Below are 25714 nucleotides of genomic sequence, written 5' to 3'. Positions count from 1 at the left end.
CCTGAGTCCTCAGGGACATTAGTCAGGTTCTTAACCCACTGAGCCATGACGGGAACGCCCATCTTTAGTTTACATACAATAGAGGACAGAGGAGAGGCCTGAGGTTTCATGCCAGTGATTTGCCCAAATCACAGTCGGTCAGCTGGAGCCCTCTCGGTGGGCAGGGCAGAAGAGGGAGGGTCAGACCTGGCGTGGACCCCTCCATCCCCGCCTTAGGTCATCTGCTCACACCCTCCACTGAGGCCTGCCCCAAGGCTGTGGCAGAATTCTAAAAAGGGAATTCCTCCCTCAACTCCCAGGCAGAAATGGGTCTCCTCTCCCCCACAGAGGAACATGTGTTTTTGTGGAAAGACCACACAGAGAAGTCGGGATCTCCGTTGTTTCCAGATCTGGCCCGCCTTGGCCGTGTGGCCCGAGTCAAATTAGAGAACCATAGCCACATTCAGCTGGAAGGAATTTAGGGATCGCCTCTGCTGGTGCATCAGAACCACCAGGACAGCTCATTAAAGCAGATTCCTGGGCTTCGGTCCCAGGGTTCTGACTCAGTAAGGTCTGGGGTAGCACTGAAGAGTCTACATTTCTAGTAAACTCTCAAAACACGCCAAGACCACGAACCCACGCACCCCGTTTGAGTATCACTGGCCTAGGATATAACCCTGTCTGAAGATGGGTCAGCAAGCTTTTTCTCAAGGGTCCATTAGTAAATATTTTGGGCTTTTGCAGACCATACAGTCTGTACCATGACGACTCAACTCTGCCAGTGTAGCTGGAAAGATTGTAGAGGATGCCTAAGTGCATAGGCGTGTCCATCTTCTGATACATCTTTATAAAAACAGTTTGCAGACTCCTCACCAGAGGCGGATGGCAACTTGAGTTCTTGCCCACCGTGCCTTGCTTTTGGCAGCAAAATGGGGATGCTGTCCTTGGTCTAACTTTTCTCTTTGGCGATGATGAGGACAAGGTAAAATCATATGATGAAACACTCAGAGAAAAAAATTTTGTTATCAGGTTCAATCGGCCAAGTTGTCAGCTATACTCTTTTAAAGACGTCTGATCCCCTCATTTATATTTTACTGGCTTCGGAGTTCTCTTTATGGCACAGCGGAAACGAATCTGACTAAGAACCACGAGGTTGCGGGTTCAATCCCTGGCCTCGCTCAGTGGGTTGAGAATCTGGTGTTGCTGTGAGCTGTGATACTGTAGGTCGTGGATGCGGCTCAGACCCTGCATTGCTATGGCTGGTGTGCAGGCCAGCAGCTGCAGCACCGATTGGATCCCTAGCCTGGGAACCTCCATATGCCGTGGGTACAGTCCTAAAAAGACAAATATATATATGTACACATATTTGTGTGTGTGTGTGTGTGTGTGTATGAATATACATTTACTGGCTTCACTGAATTGGCTCTATAAATGTTCCTTCTAATTATTAGGCATCACATAAAAAAAACCCCATAAAAATGCTAAGAGATGACAGAAGGGATCATTTTGAAGGGCAATTTAGGAATTTTCTTGGTGTCAGAAAATAAAAACAGAACGCTTCATCGGTGATGCCTCCACAAGGGAGAACAAAACATGAGTATTTCACAAGGTTAGTAAGACAGAAAAAAACAACAGTCATGATGGCCTGACCCACTAACTACCTTTGTAAAAATAAACTATTTTAATTAAAAAAGAAGATTCTATCAACAAAGACATAACCAACAAGTTATATTATTTTTTATTCATGTTAGAATTTCTATCAGTGTTTGAACATTAATATTTAGAGAGTTTGTACATTTTTGCCTTCCGAGGTTTAAAATGAGAACCGCACTAGGTCACAAATGGTAACTAAGACGCATTTCACAATTGCATGGATATTCACTCAATCTCACTCTCTTAACACTGGTGACCATTTTCTTTTCCTTGCTGTACTTTACAATGAAAAGTGTGCCCAACTCATGTCTCAGCAAAGTTGCAGACATTATGGATTCATCACATATAAATTCTTTAAAAATATACTTCTGTCAAAAGACTTGATGACTACTATGTACACTACAAAAATAAATTTTCATATAAATAAATTATATGGCATACTTTTATCTTTGTAATTGAAATGACACAAACCCATCTCTGCCCAAATGGGCAGACGATGAGACCCAGTTTGAGTATTTCCTTTAAACTCCTTACACTAAAACCTACCATGAGTCCTTAATGAAAATGTTATATACTCTGAACTATTTAACATTAGTAAGCACTCTATACAAATAAAAATTCTGTTCAAAAGTAAAACAGCTGGAATAGTGTTTCCAATAGAAATAAAATCCCTGCATTTTTCTGTTATAAACTGGCATGACAAATACTGTAGGAAAACATTCTTATGATACAAAATTATAAATATCAGAAAGATTTAAAAAAAAAAAAAACATCCAAATGAACAAACAAGACAGACAAAATAAAACTATTTTAAAAAGAGAGAGGAGAGAGAAATTCTGGTTGCCTGCCAGCCCCTGAGGTCTCCCTTGGCCAATGTGACTATCGGAGAAAGTTCTACGCTGTTTGCAGAAAGCAGGGGCTGGACGAGCAGTCACGCAACACGCAAGCTGGGCTCAGGAAAGGAGAGAGGGCACGCCTCAAGCCAGAGGGAAGCAGACCTCCCAATGTTGTATCGTCTCTCTCCTGAACGCAGGATATGAGTTTTCTGAGCAGAGCTGAGTGTTAGGTAGATGGAGTGTGACTGACAGAGGCACCAAACAGTAGCAGTGGGGCCATCAGGGGCCCTGGCATATTCACACACACACCTGGCAGCCACAGGTGGCTTCCAATGAGCATCTTAAGAGTCTTGTGGTGAGTTTGAGGGTCTGAGGTCACTCCACGTCTGGTACTACGGGGGGGGTGGGGTGGGGGTGATGCCTTTTGATGAAGATCTTCCAGGTAAAACAGGAGGAGGCATCGTGGGAGCTGCCATGTGTGCACTCCTACAGTAGCTTAGTCTGGGCAGTGAGTGCTTCCCCGACATCTGCTGGTCTCTGGCTAAGAGCCTAGGAAGACAGAACCTCAGAGCAAGACAGAATCCATATGGATGCAAATCTTTTAAAAATAATGCCTGTTTGAGGGACCTGCCTCCATATGCATTCTTCAGTTGGGGGGGGGTATGCAATTAGCATCTTGCTGCTCGTCAATAAATGTCATGTTGAAAGGACGCTGGTGAAAGGTATGAGGAGGGGACATGAGTTACCCAGGAGGTGTGCACCCAGACTGCAGACAGTAACACACACGGAGAATGAACCTTCAGAAGCTCATATCCTATAGAATTTCTAACTCCATATCACGTCAACGGATGCTATTTACTTTTAAAGAGGATGCAAACCCAATTCAGAAAGCCCTGACCACCTATGCAATTTACCAAGCGAGGGAGTTTGGATGATAAGGACTCAAAACTTCACTTCGTGGTTTCCTGTGGACACAGAATTGAGAGACTGTTGTCTCCCAAGGCCTTACAATCCACTCAGATTTGGGGGGTGGTGGTGGTGGTGGTGGTGTGTGTGTGCGTGTGTGCGTGTGCTGGTGACAGAGAGGTACAATGAAGGCTGCATACTTTAGAGGATCTGCTTATGGCCCAGCTGGTGCTCCTCATGCTAGAGCACTGGGCATGCGCTCTGGCTGTCTAACACCAATGAAGACGAAGCGATGATGCGAGCTCTCTACCCTGAGGTTCCAGCATCCACCACAATGGTCCGTGCGAAGGAACTTATCTCCTCTGAGGCACCAGGTGGGGGGTCTGGGTGGCAGCCGATGATCTTAAGAGAGGCCCTGAACTTGAAGCAAGTCTGGCAAAAGGATCAGGCCATGTGGAGGGCTGGCCCTCCACTAGCACTAGCACGGGAGACATCCTGACTCTTCTGGCCGGACTAAGGCAGAGCCCGCTAAGGGTTACGGACAGTAAAAAGCAACAAAACAGAGGAGTTGGGGGGGCGGGAATCACAGTACAGTACACTGGGAAATCACACACGTGTTCACATGCACAGCCCAACAGGAGACTCGCACCCAACTACACCTAGAGAAGCCAACCGGAGTTAACGTGCTTTTCTTCATATCTGCTCATTAAACAACAACAAAATTATCACGCATAGCGTGTTGGAAAGTTAACAGTAACATTTCATACTACCACAGGGTTGTGATATGCAAATTTAAAATATTTTAAACAGAAACCTTTACAAAATAATCCTATTACATAAGCAATATTTGCATAGAATTATACAGGTAAATTATACAATATTTAAGCAGCAGCAACATATGCTGAAATTTTAAGACGACGTTAAGGTGGGTTGTGGCCCAGAGACCAATGTACAAACAGGGAGGGGGCCCCCCCGCTGCGGCCTCCCCACTGCCCGCTCTGGAGGCAGGAGTGGAGAAACCCCAGATGACACTACTTTACATCCGTTCCTTCGTATATTACATATGTTTACACCTCTTAAATATGTATAGAAATATTTCACAAAATAATACAATCGGTTACAGTAACAGTGAACTGCTCTCCTGGCACAGCACATGTTTCTAACTCCGGGCAGTTCTCTTCAAGCAGTTCGGGGGGGGGGGGGGGGGGGGGGAGGGAGGGGCTTCCAATCTTTGGCCTCTTTGCTTCCGATTTGACTCACCCTTGAAAAAGGAAAAAAGGAAAAGAAGAAAAAAAAAAAGGAAGTCAATCCTTAAGTAACCAGGGACATAAGTGTCTAGGTATAAAGCAGAAAAACACAGGCAAAACGGGATCTGCAGTACAGAAATCAGGGACCGGGGGTGGGGGGGTTGGTGAGGGCGGGACAGGCTTCTAGGACTGGGTCATGGTCCCTCCCCCTCGACCTGGGGGCTGGTGACAGGGATGTGTCCACCTTGTGACCGTTCACTGAGCTGTGTGTGGTCATCACACGTGCGGCTTTAGAAGACTGAAAGGCAGGTGAGGGGGGAGCTGTCAGTGTCTGTGCGGAGATGCACCGACTCTGCCCGGGTGCACCGTGAGGGAGAGACCCAATATGGAGCTCAGCTGGTTCTCCAAGGATGGCAGTGGGGGCAGGGGGGTAGAGGGGGTGGCGGGGGACAGGGAAGGAGCATGAGGCTCTCTGCCTTTCTCCTAGTCCTTCCACTGCCTCTGAGGCCCACCCACCTTTCCACCTGCCCACCTGCCCCCTGGCTTGCCTGCCCACCTGCCCGTCAGATGCACCTGCCCAACTGCCCGCCTACCCACCTGCCCAAGGACCACACCTGCCCACCGACCCCCTGGCCGCACCCACCTTAGTTGGAGCCGCTGCCCCGGGGCCTCTCCTCACACTCCACGTCCTGCAGCTCAATGACTTCCACCTTGGAATCCCTCCTTTCGCACCGGACGTTAAAAGGCACATGGGGGTCCTCAAACAGCCCGGGGTCAGTCTCGGGGTAGCCCTCGTAGCCTGGGCAGAGCCCCCCGCGGGGGTTCCGACTGGGCCCGGGGGCGGGCGGGGGGTGCACAGCGACCGTCACGGAGGCCGAGGCCGTCACGGTGGTGATGGGCTGGCAGTAGCCAGGGGCAGAGCCGCCCGTGGTCGTGAACGCTGAGTGCCGAGGGTTGTGGGAACGGGCCCCGCGGGGGCCCGCGCGGTCCCTGTGGCTAGGGCCCGAATGCCCTTCAGTAGAAATTTCGAAAGCGTCTCTGCGCGGTCTGTAGGGAGGTGGCCTCGAGCCTTCCCTGGCGGGGTCTCTTCGTGGCTGCTGGCCTGGTCGTCCGGGTGGCAGGGACCCTGAGTCCAGGTGAGGCTGCTGCCGAGGGTTCGGGGGTGGGTGATGTCTCGGTTCAGGATGGACCACCTGCAGAGGGCAAGAACGGGTTCAAACAGGCCGGGAGCCTCCCTGAGGCTGGGCATCGCCCTCTGCTGCTCCAGAACTCCCCTCTTGGCTCGGCTCCCGCCTGGCCACCCACACAGCTTTCTGAACCGAGAGCTCAGGCAACCCCCCAAATGGCTGGGAGTGGCCCGAGGAGCCAAGAGGGGCCCTTCCACCCACAAAAGAAAAAAAAAAAAACCCGTTCTCTTAGAACCTCCACGACGTGGCAGAGCAGCGCCCTATTTGGATCCGATGTCTGGCCTTTCTCCAGCACAGCTGGCTGGATGCAGCATGTGGCTGCGGCCCGCAAATGCAGGGCTGCCTCCTTCCCACAGTCCCGTCACCCCACCCTGCTCAGAAGAGTCAGATCCCGAGCTCCTCATCGTCTAACATTGCTCAGAGCTGGCCCCGGCTCGCCCCAATGCAGGACGCAGCCAGGACTGTCTATACCTACACTGGTGACGGTGGCACCCACTTCGGGACCTGTGGCTACTCACATTTAAATGAACTCAAGTTCAAAAGTCAGCCCCTTAGTCGCCCTGGCCACACTGCCAGGGCTCAAGAGCCCGCATGGAGGCAGTGGCAGCTGCACTGGGGAGCACAGAGGGAGCATGTGCACTGCTGCACGGTGGCAGAAGGTTCGTCGGGGCAGCGCTGCTCTGTCCTGTTGTTAGGAATCTGGTTTCTGGGTCTCTATACAAAGCCTGGAGCAACACAGTGGTCACATCAATCAAAAGGACCGTGACCAACTTCAAAGTCGTTCAGCTTGTACCTATTTTTAGGCTCCCGCTGAACAAAACCAGATTCACACTGCAGCTCAGCGGGCATCGTCACGGGGGGTAAGAGCAGGAAAATTTCGGTTATGTGGTGGGCCCCTCTCTCTTTCATGGAAGGGCAGCTCCGGCCTGGGACTGGAATACCCATTTCCTGGAGGGACAGCAGGAGGCCCTGGGGCAGTGAACCTCCAGACCTTCCCTGGGTTTTGTGGGCTGTGCTCCAGGCCTGGGGGGCCGGGGGTGAGGACATTCTGGGGAGCACAGAGAGGGGAGGATGCAGTGGAGGCTCTCCCAGGCCACTCGGGGTTTTCTTGAATGGTCCCCCAGCTTCCGGCCACTGAGAATATGAGCCTGGGGCCACACATGCTTCTGAAGTCTTGGAAAATAACAACTGAAATAATTTTGTACAGACAGCAATTAAAGGTAACGAAAGAGGGGGGGAATCACTTCTGTTGGCACTAAGAATACCACTCCGTTTTACAGCAGGTATCATCCTACAAGGATATGTAACTTTAAGCAGATGGGATGGGGGAGTGAGGCGTGCTTTAACTCTGGTCCTCACTCAAATGGTGCTTCGCTCCAATGACATACACGCCGATGGATGCTTTGTGTGGTCACCATTACTGGCCTTTTCCATCCACATGAGATACAACCATATGAATTATTTATTTTTTTCCTGTCTTTTGTCCTTTTAGGGCCGCACCCATGGCATATGGAGGTTCCCAGGCTAGGGGTCTCATTGGAGCTGTTGCTGCTGGCTTACCCAGAGCCGCAGCAACTTGGGATCCGAGCCGCATCTGCGACCTACACCACAGTTCACTGCCATGCTGGCTCCTTAACCCACTGATCGAGGCCAGGGATCGAACCCTCAACTTCATGGTTCCTAGTCAGATTCGTTTCCACTGCGCCATGACAGGAACTCCCATTTTTAAGGACAGTCAAATACTGGCAATTTCATGTAAGTTCACCTAACCAATTTAGACTTTTTTTGCATCCTGACTGTGATGTGCTGTTCAGAGAAGGCAGCTGCTGTCTGCAGAGGGGGTCTTAAGACTTACGGTGGAGCGGGCAAAGACAGGGTTTTCTGTAGCTTCCACGATCACTTGGTGGGCAGGGCCCCCAGTGCCCTGCTGGGCCTCGTAGGCCCGAAGCTCTTCGCTGATGCCGGACACTGTTGTCTGAGAACTGTACTCCGAGTCAGAGGAATCAGACCCGTTGTTGGCATGACTCGGGGGCACAGCAAACCGGACCACGCTGGGGGGTGGCTCCGGGGAAGGGGTGGGCAGCCGGTTCAGCCCGTTGGCTGGAGACACCTGTTTAAGGGGATTCCATATGACAAGCGTTACCCTCCACCAACCTGGTGGCTACACCCCAAGTTCAAAGAGCAATATCATCAGGGGCTGTTACCCCTCCTCTGCCGGCCCCCAGCCTCTCACACTGCCCCGTACACAACTCCCCCAGGCTCTCACACCATTCTGTACTCACACCACCCTCCAGCCTCTCACACTACCCTGTACTCACTCCCTTCTCAATCCTGCCACTTGGAGGACCCTTGTGTCTGACAACTGCAAGGAAAGAACTGCCCTCTGGGCTCACACACTGGACAGGCAGGCTGTGCCCTTTTAACTCCTGTCCAAGCCCAGATATTCCTCCTGCGTGGAAAACGCTTCCTTGATAGAGACCTACAAGACTCTGGTTGCCAATCACTAGGTTTTGAAAAACGAAAACAAAAAAAACGTATCATTCCAACTCAACCCAACCCAAACCAGTACTATAGTCCCCCAACACTTTTCAATTGAAGAGGGGGAAAAAAAAAAGGAAAAAAAAAAGCCATCGTTACTGTGTTTACTGGAAAAGTAAACACCACCCCAATGTGGCTCTATCTACGTATCACCAGTGAGACTGACACCAGGCAAAACAGCAGTCAGGTGGCCTGTGGATTGCATGTGACAGCCACAACCATCACTGACCTCAGGATACGGTCCAAAGAAGGACAAAAGGACGGGCAGCAGAACCAGTCCATTGAGAACCCCCAGGATTGTGAGGATCGCCAGGACAGCAAAGAAATACCTTGAAGACAAAAAGAGAAACCGGAATATTTACTGTGGCAGAAGTCAATGAAGCTGTCCCTCACATGCCCAAATGTCGGAGCCCGAAATGAATGAAACCCCCACTGATGAAAAGGCTGCTACAAAACCGCGGTTCAAATTCAGCACGAGATTAGGTGGTCGGTTTATTTATTTATTTTTTTGCTTGTAACCTTCTGACTTTGAGGACCCAAAGTGTTTGTTCGTGAAGGGAAGGAAAAAAAAAAATTAGTTTGTTCATTTGCTGAAATCTCGCGGCATGTAACGTTATTTATGAATGTGTTACACAAACACAAAAATATGGAATGTGAACTGAATGGCTGAGTGGACTGAAAGCACAAATACAATGCAGAGGGGCCCCGTTCCTGAAAACCCAGCAGAAGCAAACAAATGAAGTGAAGGGTGTAGAATTTAAACAATTTAGCCCAGGAGGAAAAGCAGCCCACTTCTGCAGGCAGCTAATCCACTGTGAAATGCTTCTGCATCTTAGAGCAGAATCTCTAATTAAGTCTCCAGCGTATCAGGTAGGGCTTTCCCCAGGCTTTCATTAACCACAACTTTCGGCCTCGAATTCTGTGAGTTCCAGTTTTACCCAAGAGCTCCAACTGCACCCTTTTGAGGACACTGGAACCAGCTTTCCGCCAAGAAAACAGTGCCCTCTCTGTGGTTGCCGGGGCATTTTTCCGGGAGGGGGGGCGGCGGGCCACAATGACGGGGGTTGCTCGGCCGGCCAACCTTTTGTTGAACAATTTAGCATCTCTGAATACTCTCGTTTGGCGTCAGCCAATTCAAACACAAGGCCCGCAGCACCATGAAGAAGAAGAGCAGAGGGCACGAGTGGCCCTGCTTTCCCACCATTGAGGGCTAAGGTCTGGGATCCTTCACCCACACCAAGGACAACCTGTCGGCCAGGGAGAGCCGCTGGCGGATGCGCCCGCACAGCTGGAGGCAGCGGGCTCCACGCAAGCGTGCGTTGCTGTAAAACGGTTTCTAGGGTGATTTTGCTGGATGTGGGCGGGGGCGGGGGGGGGCGAGCGCAGGCTGTTCTGGGAAGAGAGGGCAAGATAGCTCTTAATGGTCCCCTTGATCATAAAACGGAACAGGCACCCACACTCTGCCGTGCCTATATATGTTTCGACAGGAGATGAAAGCAGAGAGCATCCCTATAAAAATACAAATACCTCGCAGCTATTGTAAACACTAGAAACTTCTGAGCTGCATTAGTAAAAACCAAGCAGCCCGTGTCTCGCGCTAATGTAAACTGCGGGGACTTGAGGCCAAGGCATATATCAGCAGCAGGCATTAAGACATTTGCAACCCATCCATCTAACTGTAGGATAAACAGACCAATTAGACGGCTGACGGCTCAGCGTATACAATGTCTGCTCATTTAGGCGACCCCGGTGAGGGCTTTATCAGGTTCATCCATCCAGTTCTAGAAAATGGGAAGTTCTTTTAAGTGCTTGAAACAAGAACCCTGCTATCTCTGGGAGAGAACAAGAAGCTGTGGGTTAGAGAGAGCTGGGAGCTTGCCTTCCACCCAGGGCCCAGGTGCTTGCTTGCTCTCACGCAGGCTCGGTTCCTTCTCTGTGGCTCACCTGGCTGCCCCCAACGCTGACTTAGATCCTCTGAGATCCCATCACACTCAGCCTCTCTCGGGGTTTTCAACTGCCTGTGACCTTGTCTCTCCCCACCCCAGAGACCGTGAACTTCTCAGAGGACAGGGTTCATGTTCCTGGCTGTTGTGTGAAATGACACATATGAGGTGCTTGTTGCACTGTGTTGAATGAGAAATGACACAAAGGAAGCTCTATTTGGCAGTTCCCATGGTGGCCCAGTGGTAAAGCCGACTAGTATCCATGAGGATGTGGGTTCGATCCCTGGCCCCGCTCAGGGGGTTAAGGATCCGGTGGCACCATAAGCTGTGATGTAAGTTAAAGATGTGGCTGGAATCCGGCTTGGCTGTGGTGTAGGCCAGCAACTGCAGCTCAGATTCGACCCCTAGCCTGGGAACTTCCATGTGCTGCGGATGTGTCCCTAAAAAACAAAATGAAAGAAAAAGAAAAAGAAGCTCTCTTTGCCAAGGGTTTTTACACCATAGAGCAACAACTACGAATGCCCGAATAAGTATGTGCTAAGGAAATAAAGGAACAGTCAAAATCAAATTAAGAGCTTAAGACAAAACCCGGCACCTATCTGATCCCTGCAAACAAGGTGTACTCATTGGCTTGCTCACTGACGAGCAGTCTGTGCTAAGAGGCTCAGCAGCCTGGGCATCACCTGTGAGCTGGCTGGATGTGCAGGCTCTGTTCCCGTCCCCCAACAAAGTCTGCTCAGTATTTACTGAGAGCCTGGATAATAGATTCAGGAGCACATCAGAGCTTGAGAAGTACGGGGATGCACCTTGCCACTCGCTCTACGCCCAAAAGACAGTGGGCCCACCCTGAGAGTCCTTCCAGAAAGGGGAAATCTCCAGGATGCTCACTCCCCCCACCCTCCCACTCCCTCCAGTGGGGCAGGCCACAGACCGACGACCTGATCTTTCTTCCCTAATAAAGACACTTGGGAAGTTCCCATCATGGTGCAGCGGAAACAAATCCGACTAGGGACCATGGGGTTGTGGGTTCGATCCCTGGCCTCGCTCAGTGGGTTAGGGATCTGGAGTTGCCATGAGCTGTGGTATAGGTCGCAGACGCTGCGTGGATCCTGGACTGTCTTTCACTCACTGACCACTCTGGCCTCGCTCCTCTGGCAGCAAGGTTTCATCCAAGAGCAGCGATGGCACAGAGCTGCAGAGGCTTTCAGAGAAACAAAAAATGGTCTTTCCCTGAAGGTCGCAAATTCTTTCCAAAAGGAAATCCTGCTCTCCTTTTGTACTCCACAATGTCAAATCCGTAATGAAATTCACTGGAAACTGCCTGCCGTGGTATCCAAATAGAAAGATGTATCCAGCCCAGACTTGGATTTCAAAAATTTGACCCCTAAGTCACACATTAAACGCTTCTTAAATCTTAGTGAGAACTCAAATATGAAATCAGGGCATGGCATCTCCTCCACCCCACCCCTTCTTTTGGTCTTTTTTTTTTTTTTTTTAGGGCCGCACTGGCAGCATATGGAGGTTCCCAGGCTAGGGAATCCCATCGGAGCTGCAGGTGCCAGCCTACACCACAGCCATAGCCACACACAATCCAAGAGGTGTCTGTGACCTACACCACAGCTCACAGCAACATCGGATCCGTAACCCACTGAGCAGGGCCAGGAATTGAACCCACGTTCTCATGGAGACGAGTCTGGTTCTTTACTGTTGAGCCATGATGGTAACTCCAGATAATAATGATTTTTTACAACAAGTCTTCTGGCCCCGTGTCTGCTTACCTGACAATGAAATCAAACTCAGATCCAGCAAGCATCAGCACTCCCAGCAAAGTGGAGACAGCACCATCCAGAACGGGCGCAAACATGTGCTCCAGGGCCAGCACGGCTCTGCGGTTCTTATCGCCAATGGCTGTCAGAAAGGCCTGGGCAATGAGGAGAGTTCGGATGATCAGATTTCTGGACCTGACTCGGCCCATGGCCAACTTCGTCTTAAATGCTATAGCCGCTTGCATCTGCCTCCACTGAACCGCTCAGATCACGCTGTCTAGCTTCTGGAATATTTAATCGGGCCTGCTCAACCAGGCAAATCTGACCTGTTCAGGACAACCAGGGTGGTACGGGGTGTTGCTGTAAATCTTGAACAACCAAAAAGAAGGAAGACCTGTTTACCTTAAATTTAAAAACTGTGCCACACTGCACAATGAGCAAAATGGTCCCTTCTTTTCACTGTTACTCCCCCTTGGGTTTACTCTTCCACTTAAACGATTTCACCTCATTCACAAAGGAGACCTCCAATTGTGAAAGCACCAGAATTTTGCCTGATGTGGGGGAAGGTGAACATCTTATTCCCAGATGGGCTTAGCCAAGGGTCGCGTGCCCCTGGGCTAAGTACATATGCTCTCACGGTCATGCTGAGGTTAGAATTACTGTCACTGGGTTCAAACTAATGTGTCTGTAGTACATGTAACTGCTGTGAAGGTATCACAAGGAAAACATGGGACTGTAAATTCAATCGAGCCTGTGCTAACTATGTGTGGGCAGAGTCTACCTGCTCTGAGCTCTCTCAAGCTCTTCTAGGTCAAGGGCACTGCTGATCCCAAATGGGAACCTGACGGAGTCAGTCTTGGCATCTCTCAGTCTATTGGCCTCAAGCCTGTCCTAACTATGTGTGGGCAGAGTCTAGAGTCTACCTGCTCTGAGCTCGCTCAAGCTCTTCTAGGTCAAGGGCACTGATGACCCCAAATAGGAACTTGACGGAGTAAGTCTTGGCATTTCAGTCTATTGGCCTCAGGGTGCGAGCCGGGACCATGAGAATGTGGGTCAATGTTACACCCTGCCTGCTCCCCCGGGGAAAGCCAACAGGGAGTGCTGGCTCCCTGGCACAGGCCTGCTCGCTGCAAGGTCAGGCTCTCTGGGATGTGCTGAGAAAAGAGCGCAGGACCTTTGCAGGCCGAGTAATGTGCCCTGGGGAAGGACAGGAGGCAACACTCCTTAACGAATAACATGACACGAAGCCATCCAAAGGTGTGCTGTGAGTTTTCAAATGTTGCTCTAAAGTGAGGTTGATATGTGTGATGCATACACTGGAGTTGGGAGACGTGCGCGACAATGTAGCTGCCTTTTCCTCTCGGGAGGAAAGCACCAAGGTGGTTTGGAATTATTTCGCTCTGCGCTGTATCAGGGCCTTGAGGCCACAGGGTCAAAGTTGGGTTGATCATCTTGCGCACGACTTATGCGAACGTAACTTATGCTCACAGCGAGCTGCCAGGCGATTCCTTGATGACTTGAATTCACATACAGGATATGGTAAGAACACTGTGTCCTCTGTGTGGACAGTCTCTTGACGAACACCTGGGCTAGGAGCACAAAGCCGAGGTGGCTTTTGAGATGTCTTAGATTCTCAGAATGAAATCTTGTAGGCGGGACAGAGACATTCGGTCACTGTTCATTCAGCACTGGTATATCGGTATTTATGTTCACAGGACCTCCAGTGCGGAGACCCCGGGTGCCACTGAGCCTGTCCTTAGCATTTCCATGGCAAAAATCTGTTCTGGGACCACTCTCGGTTGTGATGCTCGCTACCAACCAGAGTGGTTTTCATTCACATCAGAATACAATGACTTGTGGGAGTTTCCGTTGTGGCGCAGTGGTTAACGAACCTGACTAAGAACTATGAGATTTCGGGTTTGATCCCTGGCCTTGTTCAGTGGGTCAAGGATCCGGCATTGCCGTGAGCTGTGGTGTAGGTCGCAGATGCAGCTCGGATTGTGCGTTGCTGTGGCTCTGGTGTAGGCCGGTGGCTACAGCTCCGATTCGACCCCTAGCCTGGGAACCTCCATATGCCCCAGAAGCGGCTCAAGAAAAGGCAAAAAGACAAGAATACAATGACTTGTGGATTTTGCACTTGTAGGCAAAGCTTTCTCCTTTGACAAAGAAATGATATCATAATTATGTGTTTTCTAAGCTCTAGGGTGGTGGTTTCTTCTTTGTAAAAATCCCCTCTCCTTCCCAGCTCAGGGAAGGAAAGTAACTGGGGAAGGCACACAATGCAGAGAACTGTTTCTAAATCCTCAGCTTTTTCCTGGGGGAAAAAGAGGTTACCTGCAACAAAACAGTCTTAATTCCAAAAGGTTACAGTCTCTAAGTGGCCTAACAAGGGCCCCGAAAGACCCCTTACGGAGGACAACAGAAGGTGGGGGCAGAAGCACCTGTGATGGACAGACATGCATCTTCCATGTGTTGAGCCCAAAGAAAATCAATGCTAGAGATGGCAAGGGCCAGGCTGAAGGGAATTTGGGCCAAGTCCAATGCTAGGTTTTCTAGCTCAGGCTTTCTGAACATTAGCATTCATTCAGTCAGTAAGTACTGACCGAATGCCTACATAAAAACCCAAGGACTTAGGGTAGACACACAAATATGGATGGAACATAATTGACACAGGGCCATGAGGCTTTGGAATAATTCTCTGATCAGTGTGTACAGTGGGCTTGTCTCTTGGATAAAAGTCTGTTCCTCAAGTTTACTGTCCGCCCATACGGCGTTCACAGGATGGGGCAAAGGAAGAGAGGCATGGGGGCGACATTCCTGTTGAGAGCAACGCCAGTTCTCTTACTTTTCTGCTGTTAGGAACTTGGATGCTGGGAGGTTGAAGGAGCTGGGTGGGCTTAGGCGGGCGAGCCCGTTCTTCTGGGCTGAGCACCTGCACCTTAGCACATCAGCCCCAGGGTGTTGCTTTGGCTGCCAACTCGCCTCACCCTCCATTACGCCCTCCCCACCAAGCCCATGAGTGTGGTCTCACTGGATCCCTGCTTCATTACTGTGGCTTAAAAACTTGTGTGCATGCGTACACACAAACACCATCTGCCTTAGGAACAGGTGACATTTTCAGACCCGTGGTGACACAGCTGACAATACCAAATAGGCAGAACCTTCCCTGGCCCGCCTCAACACACTGAATTCACAACCTACTGCTGACATGGCCCAGCTACTTCTTAGATTCCCCCAAAGGGTAGGGCATCCAGGCCAATGATGGCCACTTCCAGGGAATGTCTTTTTGCTATGATGGGAGTCACGTGTTTTCCTTTTTTTTGGGGGGGGGTCTTTTTAGGGCTGCACCTGTGGCACATGGAGGTTCCCAGGCTAGGGGTCCAATTGGAGCTACAGCTGCCAGCCTACACCACAGCCACAGCAACGCCAGATCCTTAATCCACTGAGCGAGGCCAGGGATTGAACCCACCTCCTCATGGATGCTAATCAGATTCATTAACCACTGAGCCAAGATGGCTGCAAAAATGACAAGGTTCCCAACGTGGACACTAAAAGACCTAGAGGAAATCGGTTGCCTTTTCAGAGGTTTAGCTGCCAACGTCTCCCCTACCAGAGCAACGTGAACGGTAAACTCCACTCCGATGCCGACGGAAGCGATCAAGATGACCACGGGCACGGCGCTCAGCTTGATTCCGATGAGGCCCATCATGCCGAAGAGCTCGACTGTCATCAAAGCCAAGACGGTCACCTTTCAAAAGACACGCAAGATGAGTGGCTGGGTGCAAAAGCACTCTAGGTGTTGCAAAAACGCTTTCAAAACTCCTCCACCGGCATAATCGACGAGGATTCACACAAACCTGCACTCATTGTTGGCTACACATTTCATTGCAGTGTAAAGCAAGATTTTTCTTTCCATTTTGATCTTAGCTATCAGAGACCATCCTTCACCATGTGCGTTCAAACTACAGTTTTTGGTGGCCTCACCCTTGGTCCTAAAGGAAGCTGAGAGTATGGGGCGAAGCAATGTTCTTTTACGTAAATGAAAAGTAGCCTTGCTTTTGTCTGGAGAGCCTGTGGGCCGAGTGAGGATGCCTTGGGAACGAGGGGACACGGGGTCAGCTGACACGGGTCAGGTTACAGCCCTTCCCTTTGAAGAAATGTGGAGGTTCTGGGGTGGACAGAGCACACAGTTAAATCCAAGGAGAAGCTTGCATTTGCCTTTCGTCTGCCTTGTAAAAATTTGTAGGGAAATGCAAAGAAAAATCTGTGAGGGAGACTTTGGAGTTTTTTGGGCCAAAGGGGGCAAACTAGAAATAGAACAATAAACTTTATACAAGGATCAGAGAGGGAGAGAATGAGCTTTTTCCTTCTGGGGGTGGGGGCACCAGGCAGTGGGGGGCAGCGGGAGAGACGAGTACAATAAAAGCTCCCTCTGCTTTCTTTTAATAAGCTAATGAAAGATGGATAACATCAATTGCTTAAGTACCATGAAAACTCCTACAGACTAAACATTTACCTTTAAACATACCTGCTGCACAGACTTTTTTGGTGCAGAAACAAGACCTGCTCTCTGTTTTTATCATTTTGGCATTTTGAAGGCTACACCACAGTTCATGGAGTTTAAACACTGCCATGATTTTATTAGACGCTACATGGAACTTACGTCAAATCTGAGAGTATTATCCTTGGAGAAAGAACGCAAGGAGTAGGTTGGTAACACTCGTTGATCATTTTCTCCCCAAGAGTTAAAGCAAACACAGCACACAAAACCATCTCGGAAACGCCTGACCCATATATCACCACACTCACTTCTCTAATGATCCCTCCACTTAGAAGAGTCTTCTCTATATTTGGTGTGGGTTGGAGTCACAAAATGACACTTGAATTAAAAAGTAGTAATAATTAGTTGTGCCTTGAGTGTTCGTGTGTGTGTGTGTGTGTGTGTGTGTGTGTGTGTGTCTTTTTGGGGCTGTACCTGCGGCATCTGGAGGTTCCCAAGCTAGGGGACAAATGGGGGCTGTGGCTGCAGAGACACAGCCACACCAGATCCAAGCTGCGTCTGCAACCACAGCTCACGGCAACACCAGATCCTGAACCCACAGAGCGAGGCCATGGTTACTAGTCAGGTTCTTTACCACTGAGCCACAACGGGAACTCCTGAGTGTTTTTTAAAATCTTTTTTATTTTTAACTTTTTTTTTTTTGTCCTTTTGCCATTTCTAGGGCTGCTCTCACGGCATATGGAGGTTCCCAGGCTAGGGGTCAAATCCGAGCTGTAGCCGCTGGCCTACACCACAGCCACAGCAACGCGGGATCTGAGCTGTGTCTGCAACCCACACCACAGCTCATGGCAATGCCAAATCTTTAACCCACTGAGCAAGGCCAGGGACTGAACCCGTGCCCTCATAGTTCCTAGTCGGATTCGTTAACCACCGAGCCACGACGGGAACTCCTGAGTGTTTGTTTTTTAATAAATGCTCAGCGCTACTATGGCAAACGTGTTGAACTCCCGCCACCCCCCCCCCCCGCCCCCAATCTTTACACAAAGAGTTTACAGCTGCAGGAGAGGGGATGTAAGATTAAGGCCATGAAAGGCTCTACCTAACCATGAGCCCCACCACCTCCAGTAGAATAAATACAGTGTGGATGAGGCAATCTATACCCTCCTCTGGAGGCCCAGACATAAACACGACGTCCCGGCTGCAGAAAGAGCTATGCTGAAAGGAATGTGATTTCCACCAAGTCAACCTTAGAATAAACTCACAATGATCCCGGCCGTCCAGGGGTTCAGGAGGAAGACAGCACATACGAGGAATGTGCAGGCCAGCACTACGCTGATGGACAGCAGAAGCCAGTGGCGGAGGCCGATGTACTGCTCCCAGAAGAGGAAGGGGTAGCCGTTGGGGTAGCTGGAGAGCCCCAGGCTTGTGTAGTTGTTGCAGATGGTCCTGACTTTTTCAATGGCTTCCACGAAGTCCGAGGTGTCCCGCAGGCCGTTGAGGTAGAAGGGGAACTGGGCGTATTCGATGGGCTCTGCTGCTGGGACTGGGCAGAGAAGGGGACAGGAGAGGGGCCCGGCGGGGGTCAGGGGCTCCATGCAAGACGGAGGAGGGCAAACGGACGCCACCCAGGGGTGGAAGAAATGCAACGTGTTCCCCACTGTCGCCCACACCACACGCGTGTGCCCACGTGCACCCCAAGCGCGACGAGCAGAGAATGAATGCAGCAAGCGAGTCCGCTTAAGGCTCCTCTTTCAACATAAAGGACAAAGGATACCAACGATGGTCTTTAGGGCTTTAAAATTTCCATCTCTGGTTTAAAAACTTTCAAGCGAGATCCTTAACCTTTGATTTCTTTTTTCTTTTTCTTTCTTTTTTTTTTTTTGGTGGAGGGAGGAGCCTGTGATCTGCGTGTTGCTTTAACCTTAGATTTTAATCTCCTAGAAGCAGTCGCTCTTTGTAATGGGTCTAAACAACTTAGGAATTCAATTGTGGGAAACTTTTTTTTGTTCAACTGACACCAAGTGAAAATACTAGGTTGAAACAGTTTTACTCAATCACTTATGAGAACAAAATAACTCCAAAGTCATGCTTTACTGAGAAAAAATGCTTAACTTTCTTATCCTTTTAGTGATCTAACACACTTAAACCTTCCATGCTTCTTTTTTAATGCCATGCTAAGTCTTCAGCAGCAGGGGAAGAAATCCTTACACAACAAGCATTTAGTTACTGCCGTTGTGTGTTCCAGACCCTTTGGGGTCATTCAGTTGACTTGCTAAACATGATTTGCCCTATTATAATCTCAACTATAAATTTTCATTAAGACACGCCTTGGCTGCTTGCCACAAGGCTCTGAGGTTTCAACACAGCAAGCACACCCGCCTGCTCTCCAGCCATGTTCGCAAAGGGACCTGTCTTCTTTCTCATGTCCTCCCTCGGCCTCGTACCCCAAGTATAAGCTACTAATATCTCTAACATAAATGCAAATTAAATCCATCCAGAACCACCTGTCAGAGCCGGGGCTGAGAGGTGAAAGGAAGAGGACGCCGTTGTATACAGACTTTTCTGCTCCGGTTTAAACAGCTTTGACAGACTACAGGTGCTCGGTGGCTTATAGGAATGACCCAACTTGCCAAAAATCCCTTCAACACCGGAGTTGACCAAGTTAAGATAAACACATAATCCCCAGTGATAAAACTTTGCAATAGTAAAATAACACTCAACCTGGAGGCGTCCCCAGCGTTCACATGGAACAGCTGGCATTCAAGAGATGCCTGGTGGACGTCTTAAAGGCACAAAGGGAGATGAGAGACTCTTGTATCTCAACGCGATAGAGCGGGAGTTGTATTCGATGACACATCCTCATCTGTCTCCCAGAGTTTTAAACTAAGAGAAATACATTGTTCTGTTTATACTTTTGAACCCTGGGTAGTGTCAACTACGAGGGCTGTGACTGACCGAGCCTGGGACTATGGGGGTGTAAGGAGCCCCCCCCCCCCCCCCCGCTCCCACAAGCATGCAGGCCCGATGGAGGGCTACTTACTTCTCAGCCTGGTTTCGGGCATGTAGTCGGCTTTGTCGTGGACCCACTCGGGACGGTGAGGCCGGATGTTGGCTTGGGAGGCGGCGTACGCCACGGGGTCGTTGCTGACCCAAGCGGTCAGGTAGATGTAGAAAGCACTCGGGTTAATGATGCCGTCGGCATCCACCAGACGTCGCTTCGTCAGCTGCAAGATGGGCAGAACAGGGACCTTACAGAATGGGGTTTGGGGTGAACACGATCCTGCCTCCGGAGGAAGGATGCGGAGCTCTGCGCCGGCACTGGCCACCGCGAAGAGGATGCCCGCTCTCTGACAGTGTAGACAATCCCGTCAGAACACCTCTGGTTTCTTTTCCAAACGCACATCATCAGGAGAGGCAATCACGGGCATGTTTATAACACACACACACACACACACACACACACGCAGTTCTGCAGATGGCCCGGGAGTTGACTGAACCAATTAAATCTGAATGCGCAAGGGCTGTCTGCAGCCAAGGCGGAGAATGAACAATCTGGAGAAACATATTTATAGGAGGGGAAGGGGGAAAAAAAAAAAAGAAAAAAAACCTGGCAAGAATCCCCATACACGTCTGTGTGCAGTTAACCTCTGCTGTTAACACTGAAGGAAATGCCACCCAGTAAATGGAGGAGAGCTATAAAAATAAAACAACATCTGTATAAATTTTGCTAACACTAGCCTCCTATGACCTGTGCATTCAGAAAATGCCCATCGCCAGAAAGTGGAAGGGACGGGTGCCCAAACACGGTCTTTCTGGAATCTTCTTAGAGAGCTGGTCACCTTCCACACAACGCATCCTCTAAAGAAGCCAAATAATACTGTGCTCTCTCTAGAGCGGGTCTGTGAGCTTTGCTTAGGTGAAAAACACTGTGAGACAGACAGACACACACACACACACGTCTTTTTTCCTGTTTACTTGAGGTTCGGGCCTGCTTCCACCACTTTGGGTCTTTTTTAACAAAATGAAAAACACCAGTGACAGAAGTTAATAGAGAAAGAGTAAAGGAAGAAAGCAAGCGGAGAGTGAGAGAACTAAATTTCAGGGGTCTGGATTCAATTAATCCACAGGATATGTAACAACTGCATGTCTTCAAGCCGTCTCTGGAATTACATCGTACAGCTCACGGCCCCCGTGCACGCAGCATGCTTCTCTCCCTCCCAGGCAGAGGAAGTGATGGGGGGTGGGGGCTGGCCCAATCACTTTTGTTCCATGGTGTCCCCGGTCCCTAAAGCCCAACCCAGCCCCTGTGGCATTCCCCCCACCCCCACCCGCTATCTCTCAGAAAGGCTCCTCTGCCCGCATCCTTGTCAAGCCTGACAGCGGGCCACGTGTGGCCATAAAGCTCCAAGTTCACACTCCATAATAACTCTGAACAATGTACTTTGTAAATCTGTCACCTTTAATGCCAGCAAAAAAAGGGGAGACAATAAACAGAGCTGCTGGGAAGATCATTAGCATTGACGGTTTTCTGCCTGAAGGTGAAGCAAGAAAAGCTTCCAAGAGGAGAGGGGACAGGATCAGGGGAAGCTGGGAGTGGGGTTGGACCCATCTGAAATCCAAAGGGTCCCAAGGCCCTCTCCAGCGTGTCTGAGGAATCAGAAGGCATATGCTGGAATCTGAGTGTTAGAGGGAAGACACAGACACACATGGAGAATATGGTTACCAAACAGAATGAGCTCTTCTTACTTGGGGCGAGGTGAGCAAAACACTGGATCCACTCAGATTCCAAGGATCTGTGTTTCCGTCCACCTCACTCAGGACAGAGCCATCTGCCTGTCTGTCCTCCATTACCCCTCCGGCCAGTGAGCCCAAAAAATCAAACGTAACAAAACTTCCCATCGTCCTAGCAACCTCTCCTAACCCTTGCATCTGCCCCAAATTCTTCTTTTTTAATTAATTAATTATTGGAGTTCCCACTGTGGCTCAGTGGAAATGAATCTGACGAGTATCCATGAGGACACCAGGTTTGATCCCTGGCCTTGTTCGGTGGGCTAAGGATCTGGCATAGCCATGAGCTGTGGTGTAGGTTGCAGACAAGGCTTAGATCTGGTGTTGCTGTGGCTGTGGTGTAGGCCAGCAGCTGCAGCTCTGATTCGACCCTTTGCTGGGGAACCTCCATATGCCATGGGTGTGGCCCTAAAAAGACAAAAAAAATTTATTTTTTGGCTGTGCCAGTGGCATGTGGAAGTTCCCTGGACCAGAGTAGTGATAACACTGGATCCTTAACCTCTAGGCCACAAGGGAACACCAATACAATACTTTTTTTTTTTTTACATTTTTTTAATAGTTGATTTACAACATTCCGCTAATTTCTGCTATACAGCAAAGTGACCCAGTCATATGTATAAATACATTCTATTTCTCATATTCTCTTCTATCCTGTTCCATCACAATGGACTGGCTACAGTTCCCTGTGCTATACAGCAGGGCCTCACTGCTTATCCACTCGAAATGCAATCGTGTGCATCTACCAACCCCCATACTTCCAGTCCATCCCATTCCCACTCCCTCCCCCTTGGCAACCACCACCCCCAATTTGTTTCTCTCAAATCTTGCTGCCCAATGGCTCCACCTTTCCAAGTTTGAATAGAACCAAGACCAACACGGTAACAACAACTAGACTTGGAAAGAGAACAATGAAACACAGCATATCCATCATCTGAAAGGGCCTGCACTGCTTCAATTACATTTTGTTCTGACAATTGCTCCAGAGGAAGGTAACACACCTGTGCCCACTTGCCAGATGAGCAAGGAGAAGCTCTCTGCCTTGCCCGTGATCACACAATTAGCCAGGGGGACGAAGAGAATGCAAGCCAACTCAATATTCTTTCTTCCAGCCCCTGAGGCCTCAGGTCTGCAGAGAGCACAGGCTGGGACTGCACACTGTCAACCAGTCTTCAGCATGGCCCCTGCCCCCAAGCTCTGCTCAACAGCACCCTCCGAAACTCCCAGGGTGTAAGGCAGGGAGAGTACCTGACTGATGTCGATGGGTTTATCGCGGCTGCCAGTTTGCACCAGGAGTTTGTAGGCAAGGACCCCATCATCTGATCCATTTTTATAATTGTTTGGCATGATTTTCCCAGTTTCCCAGTCACTGTCAAACGCATCCTGAAGTCCTAGAGAAGGCAAATGCATGTAATACATTACAACTCTTCACCAGAATGATTCTGGTGCTAACTCGAAGGACAACAAGTAGGACGGGAGTGTTTGCCCTAGACCCAAGACTCCCTGTAATCTACGTGTGTGTGACATCACGTGACACTATTAGTTTTTCTCATGTATTGACTTCAGATTGCTAACCATCATTGCTTCAAAGGCAGAAAGGGGGCATATTCACTTCTAAGAAACAAATACACATGTTTTACCTCAATTCCACCCTCCCCAACTCCCCTTCTCCCCCATGACAAAAGAGAGAGAGTGCACACTGTGTGAGGAAGACACACCAGGCTCACTGAATGTTTCATTCCACATCAGGTGCTTAAAGCCATGGGATCCTCAATACAGCCAGAAATTGCACTCGGAGCAGGAAAAGCACCTTTAGGCGCCCAGCTTCCAACAGCAATTCGGTGGCTTCTCCAGCCCAGGGGGAGTGAACACGAGTCTGTCAATTTGTTCCATCTGTCGGGCTTGTGGAGCTAATTCAAGCTGTGGGATCGGCTGCCAGGTTGCGTAAAGATCACAGCCAACACCTATTCACTCTCGACTGCTCTCTTCCTCTGTGCCACCCTTCCTGGAAGAGGGGGCATGCAGAAAGAGGAAGGGGGGGGGGCACGCGCGCACGCGCGTGTGCGTGCGAGCGTGTGTGCAGGGAGGTATCTTGCGGGGTAAATTTGGATCTGATGGAGCACAGGAAGCTGCAGGCCTATACAAGGGGGGCTCTGTGAGAACAGATGACAAACCGCAGGGGCTGGGGAGCGGGAAGGCAGGCGCTTTCTGGGCTTGGGGGATGGGCAAGGCCCCCCGCCCCCTGGCCCCCCGGCCCCACCACACACACAGCTGCGCTTGGCCTCTGTAATCAAAACCATCATTACAGACCTGCTGGCCTGGCTTCAGCTGTAAAGAGATAAGCGTGGTGGAAGGGAAGACAGGGCCCTGGTGACCCGACCTCGGGTCGGAGCCATCGCCTGCTCACCCACACTCCCCTCTGACACCCCACCCCTCCCACCCCACCCCCTCACCGCTCCCCCCCAGACCACCACCCACGTGGATCTCCCTAGCAGCTCAGGAAACCACAGCTTTCCAACAAGCTGCACAGGCCTGGGTGAGCCAGCCTTGGGAAGAAGGGAGAAGGGTTTCTTTTATTTCCCCGGAGGGTCCCCCACACCCAGCCCTCGTGACTTCAAAGACACCCTGCTCCCCACAGACACACCCAGAACTGGTTTCCTTACGGGCTCAGAAGGGTGAAGCTCTTGGGCTTTTCGGGCTGGGGGGAGGGGGGAGGCACAGGACCCCATCTCTCCCTCTCTAAACGCACACGGCTGTGAGCATTGTTTTTATACCATCGATTGGAACAATTTGGGGATGAGGCCTGGGGGCTCAGTGGTGAAAGAAGGCCCTGTTCCTTCAGGCTGGCATGGCAGGGTGGTCTCTCTGTGCTCCCAACTCTCTCACACACAGACTGTTTTTCATGGCAGGGAGTGCACACAACAGGCCGTATTGAACAGATGTTATTTTACTACCTAGAGCCTTTTTTTTTTTTTTGGCTTTTCAAAAAAAAAAAATAAATAAATAAACAGGAGAGAAAAAAACACCCCCCCCAAAAGAAAGAGGCCTGCTCTGTTTCCCTCACCGTAAGAAAATTTTCAACACTGTGGTGTGCATGGCATTTTAACCCTTTCCTCTTGACCTGTGAATCCTGAGGAGCAGCTCGCACTTACGAATGCCGGGCCAGCCAAGATTTAGAGCCTGTTAGGCTTACGATTCCCACTCTATGGATGAGGAAACTGAGGCCTGGGGAGGTGAAGCAACTTGAGGAAAGCACATAAGTGCTGGAGCTAAGCTTGGAACCCAGGCAGCCTATTCTGGAGTCAGGATGAACCACTGATGCTCTAAAATTACCCTATGCACTATGGTGCCTAGGAAGTATTTGTTGAAGGCATGAGAATAAGACTAGAAAATTTAACATCGGGTACCAATGACATCAAGTGACAAACAAGCCCCCCACCCCCACCCCCCAAATATGAATGCAGTTTTAAGATATTTATACTTTGGGGATACCTTAGAGCAAAACAAAGAAAGATCTGATTTGGGGCTTGTGGTCAACCCTGCTAACAATTCATTCAGTTCAGCTCATCATCTACACTGCTGGCCATTCACTCTGCTGGGGATTCGAGATGAACTGGAAATAATCATGGATGTGGCAGGAAAGTTCAGTCCTTTTCATAATCAGTATATTACTTTCTGACCAACTACCAAAAAGCTCAAGTGGCAGCAAACAATCCTGACACAAAACAAGGAACAAGGATTTACTTCTCCCACTGGCCTTGGCCAATGTTTTATATTCCAAACCAAGTACACTGTAGCAAAGAATGGGGATGTTTCACTGATTTTATGGCAAAACAGGGCAAGTTTTAGCTAGAACTTTGTCCTTTAAAATATTTCATACTTGAAATTACTTTCTAGTGTGAAGGTCTGAGTTAATTATCCCAATCGCCAATTTTTCTTTGCTACGGGACCCTCAAAGGAGAATGTTAAGCTAAACTTTCTTTGCATAACTCAGTGTGAAATATAAACAAACAGCATCTGCACAGTGTGGTTTTTAGCTCCAAGGTCAACGTATTTGCATGGATGTTTAAAGGTGACACTTGAGATGATTTCTCTATTACTGTATACATACATACATATGTATATGATATTTATAATATTTGTGTTATATAATATACATAATATCTGTACGAGTAAACCCTTCGCCACCACACCTTCCGGAACGTCGCTAAAGACCAAGAGGACGACATAGTTTGTAATGGCAATCCCATTAAAAGCCAATGAGGGAGTTCCCATGGTGGCACAGTGGAAATGAATCCGACTGGGAACCACAAGGTTGTGGGTTCGATCCCTGGCCTTGCTCAGTGGGTGAAGGATCTGGCGTTGCCGTGAGC

At 49.7% G+C, this 25714-nt stretch overlaps 1 protein-coding gene across 4 annotated transcripts in view; it reads right to left on the bottom strand.

Annotated features, from left to right (window-relative positions):
• Window positions 1-1694: 1694 nt before the first annotated feature.
• The window catches only part of PTCH1 (patched 1), a 67838-nt gene continuing 43818 nt past the window's right edge, over window positions 1695-25714 (bottom strand). For 3 of the 4 annotated variants that reach the window (XM_047754699.1, XM_047754700.1, XM_047754702.1), the window contains 9 exons: window positions 22590-22732; window positions 19597-19780; window positions 17819-18099; window positions 15666-15803; window positions 12068-12210; window positions 8576-8675; window positions 7664-7918; window positions 5265-5814; window positions 1695-4635 (listed from right to left, as the gene is read on the bottom strand). In XM_047754699.1, coding sequence (XP_047610655.1) covers window positions 5266-5814; window positions 7664-7918; window positions 8576-8675; window positions 12068-12210; window positions 15666-15803; window positions 17819-18099; window positions 19597-19780; window positions 22590-22732 — 1793 coding nt within the window. In that variant the 3' untranslated portion in view covers window positions 1695-4635; window position 5265. Of the gene's footprint in view, window positions 4636-5263; window positions 5815-7663; window positions 7919-8575; window positions 8676-12067; window positions 12211-15665; window positions 15804-17818; window positions 18100-19596; window positions 19781-22589; window positions 22733-25714 lie in introns of those variants that run through there. The other variant, XM_047754701.1, reaches the window with a different exon arrangement.

This window comes from Phacochoerus africanus, chromosome 12 (assembly GCF_016906955.1).
Source record: "Phacochoerus africanus isolate WHEZ1 chromosome 12, ROS_Pafr_v1, whole genome shotgun sequence".
NCBI lineage: Eukaryota > Metazoa > Chordata > Mammalia > Artiodactyla > Suidae > Phacochoerus > Phacochoerus africanus.
Note: the sequence above shows the minus strand (reverse complement) of the source record. Positions and strands in the feature narration are given on the sequence as shown.